Genomic DNA, 8247 nt, shown 5'->3' with positions numbered 1-8247 from the left:
GATGTTATATGCTTAATTAATTTTGTTATACTATGGATGAATTATTATTATGATCAATGGAATTTGTAAGATATGGTTTGAATGAAATGTGTTTGAATTGGTAATATGTGGCATAAACTAATGGCTAAAAAATGTAAAAATGAATTATAAAGTAGATATTGCTAGCAAGCGGACTTGAACTTAAGCTTATGCTAGAAAAGGGCGCGGTTAAGCCAGTTGTGCTATTCAAGTTGTGTATAATTTCTTGAAAACATAGTATATAATGAATAATTAACAACGAATTCATTACAAACTTATTTTTAATTACATTAACCGGGCATGTTAAAATATATAATCTATGTAGATTATTTTCCTTAATAACGAATTCATTACAAACTTATTTTTAATTACATTAAGTATACCTCATCACAAAGATAACATGGGTTTTACGTATACTTCATCCTACTCAAACAACATAGCAAGAAAAAATGACTAAAATGCCCTTTTAACAGAAGGATGTAAACCCAAAACCAAAATAAAATTATAGTAGTACTATACAACTTCATATACAATACAATAAGAACAATAATATTCAATGTCCAATCTATTATCAATAATTAATATTTTTAAGAAATACACAAAACCTACCATACATACCAACGACAAACCGTGCAATATCCTTGTTGATCCTCATCTTCTTCACGGCCTATTGCAAATGCACCTTTAATAGAATGTCGTGGGTCTTCACATTGGAATGTGATGTTATTCGTTGTAAGTCTATGAACAACATCAACAACCCACAACAACTCTTTTCATTATCAACAACACCCGTGTACTCCCCATCATCCGGAAACTACCCAGCCAAAATAGGTATCAAGTAATTGTAAACCTACACATTAAAATATCTATCAGTTAATCCAATGTATCCTTTTCAATACAACAGTAAATATTATACAAGACAACACAACTAAATGCTAACCCCAAACTACAAACATGCCTTTAATTAACTATATATATAATTTAATTTACATATATACCATATATACATACCTTCATCACATTGATGAGGCCCTCTTGAAATGTAGATCATTCTAAGCAAATAAATTGCCTCAAGATGATCTTCATTTGCTGCTTGTGTCAACAAAGACAATTCGAAATCAAAATGGCCATAATAGAAGCACTCTTCTTGTTGACAGAATAACTATATAAATATATAACATCAATGACACAAAATATTAATAAATGTTATAGATTACATATAATTAATGAAATTACACGTATAATTCCTTGTCTGAACATGGCTTCAATGTTATCATGCAATGCACATGTGCGTATAAATGAATCAACATTCAGATTTTTGGGACCCATTCCTTCAATCATGTCAATGCATGCCGTTTTGAACACTTGAGGATCACCCCCCCCCCCCCCCCCCGCTTCATACTTCTTCTTTTAACTTCAAAATTTTAAATACACAATAAATAACAAATAAAGAAATTTGTGTTTCATCAAATATACATTCATTAGTTGATGTTTATTGAGAATTACCAAAGTCTTGCAGAGACGATGTCTTTCGCAGATTCTGACCCTAATACTACAAATATTCGACTCAAAATCTCTAATGGGAGATCATCTAACGAATGATGACTTCTAGTAATCGACATTCTACTAACAAAATAGACATTAGAGTAGTTGATTTCAATTTCTTTTTAAAAAATAAGCGTAACTATGAAAAACAGTGTGCCGGGGTATGGAAAAAAAATACCTACTTTATGATGATCTGGTCGCGAGGTGTACAGGAGTGTCTATTATCGGAGAAAATCGATTTTAAGAACGATTACCCTTCGACGATTTGGGGGTTTTAGTGTTTCTATGGAGATTTATCGTCCAGAATAGTTGAGACGTTCTGAATGGTTGAAGAATTGATAACGCCGGTGTGACGTCAGAGGTATGATGGCGCCTCAACGCTTCAGAGTGCAAAAAGACCAAATTGCCCTTGAAATCATTTCAAATATGTGAATACTAAGGATATTTGTGTCAAAACACATTATTCAAATATTATAACCTTTTATAGGTAACAATGGAATTTTGATTGTTGAAATGGAAAAGACAAAAATAACATATATATCATAATCTATAATGTAATACATTAGTATATATATATATATATATATATATATATATATATATATATATATATATATATATATATATATATATAAGCACAAAAGAGTTAACAATAGGAACTTTTTGGGCATTAAGATTTTTACCACATTTTTTGGTAACTTTGACACTTTTGGCCCTTGGAAAAAAACTTTTACATTTTGGTAAAAAACACACAAAAAAAACTTTAGATTTTTGCCACAATTTTTTAGCCAGTTTGACACTTTTAGTCCTTATTATAAAGACTTATACATTTGGCACAATATATATGAAAAACATTTAGGTTTTTTCCACAATTCTTTAGCCACTTTGACACTCTTGGGCTTTACAATCAATAGTTTTACATTTTGACATAAAAAACACAAAAAAAACATCCTGGGCGAAGCCTGGGCTTTCTTCCTAGTTCACATTTATGTATTGATATTAAACCAAATTACAAATTAACTTCATCTCAAAAAACATTAAACACAAAAACATCTAGTCATTATCTTATTCCTCCTCTTCTTCTTCATCCTTTTCTTCTTCATTGCTTGATGTACCATACTCATAACTACCCTCGCTTTCAGGAATACCATCATTGTCGTCCTCATGATTTTCCCTTCTTCATCAATATTATTTTCATTATCTGAACCGTTGCTTGTCATTTCGTGTTCATCATCATAATTGTCTGTATCGGCTAGACTTGGTATAATGATTTCATTTTATTCAACTTCATCTTCTTGGAAAGCAACGTCTTTCTGAGGATGATTTTCATCGGTCCAACCACGAGGTTTAACTTTAAATACAGCCCACCAGTCCGAGTTGTTTGTTTTCGAACTTAGGTAAGGAATGTAACACACTTTAGTGGCTTGCATGGCTAAAACAAATGGCTCTAACTTGTTGTATTTTCTTTTGATGTTTATCTCGACCAAGTTATATTATTTGTGAACCTTAACTCATATGTTAGGTGTTGGATCGTACCAATGACATTTAAACAAAACTGTGGTTTTAATTAAGTAACCAGGGTACTCGACTTCTAAAATTTCCTTTACCTTACCATAATAATCACCTCCTCGGCTACTAACACACAATCCGCTATTGGTTGTTGATTTGTTCAGACTATGAGCTTTTGTGTGAAACTTGTAACCATTGACAAAGTATACACTATATAATTTCACTTTTTTGAATGGCATTTTGGATAGGTCATATATAGACTTGTTGTTTATGGGGATCTTACGTGCATATAAAAATAATGGTAATACGCTTAATTAGAGTTAATTATAACCATAACAAAAAAATAATAAATTTTAAAAAATACAAAATAAACTCACATAGTTTTGAAACCGTAATGCAAAGTTCATCTCAAATTCAGCTGCAGAGAACTGTTCATCATATCCCCCATAAGTTTATTCAAATGTTCTTCAAATATTTTGTATCACCATTTAAATAACATTTTAAAGTTACTATGCATGTAATAAACAAAATCATGCATGTAAATTGTAAAACCCAGAATCAGAAAGACCAAGAAAAGAAAGGAAAAGCTCTAAGTCATGAGTCAACTCGTCGAGTCTAGGAGGAACTCGACGAGTCGGAGCGGGATCCGGGGCATAAAGTAAATGACCGACTCGGCGAGTCTGCTAGTGGACTCGGCGAGTCTGGTCTGGGTGAGAAAAACCCTAATCCCAAGGGTTGTGCCCTATTTAAAGAACATTACATCCCTTCCCCAGCCTCTTTACTCCCCTTTTGAGATCCAAAAACCCTAAATTGTGAGTGACAGCCCTTCGAAGCAATTTAGAGCCTAGATAAGTGATTTTACTGGAAAGGGGCTTGAAGATCAAGAGGCTTGCTGCAAAGGAGTAGTGTAGATCCGAGATCTACTTCTGTTGGAGCATATATTGGAGGTAATAAGTTGTTGCTTTGGCTTTATTGCAATTAGATCTATCTTATGTTTGAGATTTGGGGCATTTTGGCCATGATTGAGATCTATGTCGAGTTAAAGGCCTAGATTTGAGGTTACTACCTCAGATCTAGACTTGTGATGGTCCAGAAGGTTATAACGTTTATGTCAATAAGTTGTTGGTGAAGCCCCTTTATCTTAAACCCTAGCCCTAGAGTGTTTGGGATTTTAGCTCCTTGGTTTCACGTAAAGTTTGCAACTTTACGTGGGGGATAGACTGTAGAAGAGTGGATCTATGGATTAGAGCCCCTGGATGGCTCGAAAAGCCACTGTATGGATTGAGATCTGAAGAGACTCGGCGAGTCACATGGGTGTACTCGGTGAGTTTTATGAACATGAGCATGGACTCGGCGAGTTGGAAGAACAACTCGACGAGTTTGTTAAAGATTGCGTTGGACTCGGCGAGTCTGGTCGCAGAACCTCAACCTTTTCTGGTTAAGACGCAGATCAGTGAGTTGATTGGTGACTCAGCGAGTTGGACAGAATGGTACTTAGAGATCGTTGAAGTTGACGAGTCTTGGGGTCACTCGGTGAGTTGTGTCGTATTTGGAGAGTTTCTGAGTTTAGGGACTCGGCGAGTCGAGTCAATTGGAAGGTTGACTTTGACAAGGACTTTGACTTTGACCGGAGTTGACTTGGTTTGACTTCTAGAGTTCAGTTTGGAACTAAGTGTTATATTGATAATAGTAGCTCGGGGAGCTAGTGGAGAAGCAGTTCAGAGAGTTATCGGACAGCAGCCAGAGGGTTATCATCACAGTTCAGCGGTACAGGTGAGTTTCCCTTTGTGTGAATGGGTCTACGGCCACAATGTCGACCCATGTAGTTATGAGAAGGAAGTCCTGGGGGTTAGCCCTAGGCACAGTATGTTAGTATGACATTCGGGACTAAGGTCCAATGTTAGCGGGCGAGTGCCCAAGGAATGGTTTGTATGATAGTTATACTTGTTGTCTATGTGATACATGTATGTTCCTGGTAGGGAGGTAAGTGTGGGCGAGGTCCCGTGTCTCACCAATAGTAGAGTGTGGAAGGTGTTCCATAACTCATTAGCAGTAGAGTAGGGGCGAGGCCCAAGTAAGGAAAAGAGTGAGTGTGGGTTGGGCCCGTAGCTCACTGTCAGTAGGAGCATGGACGAGGTTCCATGATTCAACGGTAGTAGGACAGGGGGCGAGGCCCAAGATAGGCGAGGCCTTAGTACAATAATGTATTAAAGTATGTTAGTTATTTGTTGTGTTATGATTGTATGCCAGTATATGTTAGCGGGCGGAGCTCGGAGACAGGCGGGGCCTAAGGAAAACAGATATGTACGCCGAGCGGGGCTTGAAGTCTGGCGGGGCCTGGTGACGGATGGGGTCCGGTAGCGGGGGAGGCCTAATGCAGCAGGTGGGAGCCCAATATGTGGTTATGTGTTCAGTATTATGTATGCCATGTATGGATCAGTACATATGTATGGTATGCGGTAGGTTGGGGAACTCACTAAGCTTCGTGCTTACAGTTTTCAACTTTGGTTTCAGGTATTCAGTTTTCGGAGGATGAACTCGGGAGGATTGCCGTGCACACACCATGGCAAGTTAGCCTGGGATGTTTACTCTGATAATTAAACAATTTTTTTGGAAATGAAACTATGATTCGTCATATAAACCCTTTTTGTATGTTTGAATGACTTAACGCTATGAATTAGTAATGTTTTTAAATGAAATTTTTGGACCCGAAATTTTGGATGTTACACGTTGATATCAGAGCCTTGGTTTCAGGGATTCGGGCACACTGTTTTTGAACTCAAAATGAGGAAGTGGTATAAAATTTTCCAAAAGAAAAACCATATTTATAAAAGGATTTTGAGGAAAGAAAAGGGTTTTTGAAAAAGCAAAAAGAACTTTGAAAAGAGAAAAGGGTGTGGTGCATGCAACCAGCCGAGCTCAAGTAAGCTCTCCCAAAATACACATACAAGTTTATGTTATGATATGATTATGTGACCAGCAGGCTAGATTAAGGCTAAGGATCTAGGAGGATGCCTCATGTGCCTGTTATATGCTCTTATTGAGCTATATGCTAGCATTGGTTAGAAAGTGGTAGGATATCCTGTTTAGGTTATGCCTGATTATGTGAGCTTATCTTGCATGCTAGTACAGTTTCCTATGTAGAGGATAGAACAATTTGATTGGATTATGTCATGGTCAGATTTCCCTTTGTCTGAATGTTTCTTGCTCTGTGCCTTGTGGGATTCTGAGTGATGGTAGTTAGTCATTAGATGAATACGTTAAGTCACATGTGATATGGTCTTATTGTTATGGTTTTGCTTCGGTATTAATAATGATACTTTAGAATTTTGCGGCCTGCTGGTGATTGATTTATATGCCATCTGGATACCTTGGATGTTAGAATGATAGTTGGAGGTCGACTCCTTTAGAGTGGGTTACTTAGGATACATGATCTGTAGCATGTCTGGGAGGGGCTTGGTAGTGCCTCGCTAGTTCGGGAAGGTGTCGATTGGAAATGGATCGGTTAGATTCCCAGCTGTGGTAGGTCGGGTTTTCAGCGAAGTGATCAGGGGATGGTAGGAAGATTTGGAAATTCTTTTGAGCTATGAGCTGTGAGGAGCTAGTCAAGTCGAAGTGGGGGAGAGCCATCCGTGTGTCCAAGGATAGAAGTTAGTACAAGACTGGGTGGTTTCGCAGTCTTGGTAAGGAAGGCAGCATCTCAAGTGGCTGTTTGGATGGAGGATCAGGTTAGTTGGGAGTTGGAGAAACTTTCCAACCTTGAGCTTGTGTATTCATGTCTAGCGGGAGACTGGTTCGGGAAAACCAGGTCGCAGAGCCTTCGCCAGGTGCGAGTTTAGGCGGGATATAAGACTGTGGGGTAGCCGCAGTATTCCCCAGTAGCAAGTCGTGAGGAAAGTGATGTAAGACTTCGGGTAGGCCGTAGCATTCATTAGCAGTTTAGTTCGCAGAGTGTGGGCGGAGGCCCGTATCACCTAGTTAGCGATGGAGATCAGGAAAGGCTAAGTCATTGAGGTTTAGTATAGAGTTGGCCTGCATAGCCCTTGTTAGGTGAGGCCACTCCAGTATGCAGTATAGGTGAGACCTGGGAGTAGGATTGCTCAGCAGTATGGTTTGGGTAAGACCCATAGGCGAGGACCGTGCGATAGTAGTTAGGCAGTGAGACTAGAGGGGAGGACCGCTCTAGGATATAGTCGGGTGAGACCCATGAGCGAGGCCCATGAGATTATAGCAACACAGGTGGCACCTGGTAGGGACCTTAGGGTCAATATTGGGGATCGAGGATCCCAAGACTTGTAGCGCCAGAGTGGCAGGATAGATAGAGCAGTGTAGATAGCCGAAGTTTCTTCGGAATTCGTTGGGAGCGAATAAGAGATTGTGCTAGTTGTAGTGACCGATTAGTATCCAGTAACCCAGTTATTGGCAGAATCTGTAGAGGGACCAGGGTGGTCTTGGTCCACTCGGAAGGAGAATGAGAAATGGCAGGACTTTAAGGCAGGGAAGAGACGATAGAGAAGTTTGGTGCGGGACAGCTAGTTGACCGAGAAGTGCTACGCCTCTCGCAGCAGGGTTGGATAATCTCAGAGGGAAGGGTTTGACCCTGTTGCACAGATCTCGTTGGAGTCTAACCATTACAAGGATGAATATTTTACTCGAAGGATTATCTGATATGTACGCTGGGCTGGGTGCTCAGCACTAAGTTATAGTAGCATGAGGTGTTCGGTGGGTATCAACGGTAGTGACCGGCACTAGGAGTGGTTGGAGTAATGAATACCATGAAGGATATGTCTTTCACAGTGGTAGAGGAGGTGGTTCGTGGTGGAACGTTGCCTTGGGAAGGCCAGAAAACGCGCAAGGACAAAGGGGAGGGGGTGAACCCCTAGGATTTCAGCATAAGTACTCGGGGAGTACTGGAAGGCTTGACAGTTGAGTGAGTTGTGTGCTCAGGATTGGTATAATTAGAGTGCACTTGAAGATCGATAACTACAAGGGCAAGTTTTATTCTGGGTAACCGGGCGGAAGGTCCATGAGAGTGGTCAGCCGGAGTTATAGTCATCAGGCAGGGGGTGATTTGAGCGGATTGCAGGACAGTTGGCCGTAGCAAACTTCAAAGACGAAGTCTAGTTTAAGTGGGGGAGAGTTGTAACTCCTAGAATCGGAAAGACCAAGAAAAGA

General features: G+C 39.4%; 1 protein-coding gene across 1 annotated transcript; it reads right to left on the bottom strand.

Moving 5' to 3' along the window:
- Positions 1 to 520: 520 nt before the first annotated feature.
- LOC145068187 (uncharacterized) lies at positions 521 to 1359 on the bottom strand. The gene is made up of 5 exons (XM_079015164.1): positions 1255 to 1359; positions 1030 to 1180; positions 873 to 906; positions 637 to 756; positions 521 to 539 (listed from the first exon to the last, which is right to left on the bottom strand). Exons 1-5 carry the CDS (start codon positions 1357 to 1359, stop codon positions 521 to 523), a joined length of 429 nt encoding a protein of 142 aa, XP_078871290.1.
- Positions 1360 to 8247: the final 6888 nt, after the last annotated feature.

Source organism: Lactuca serriola, chromosome 8, assembly GCF_051521515.1.
Source record: "Lactuca serriola cultivar US96UC23 chromosome 8, Lser_US96UC23_V15, whole genome shotgun sequence".
Classification (NCBI taxonomy): domain Eukaryota; kingdom Viridiplantae; phylum Streptophyta; class Magnoliopsida; order Asterales; family Asteraceae; genus Lactuca; species Lactuca serriola.
The sequence above is the reverse complement of the archived record's forward strand: the minus strand, read 5'-3'. Positions and strand labels throughout refer to the sequence as shown.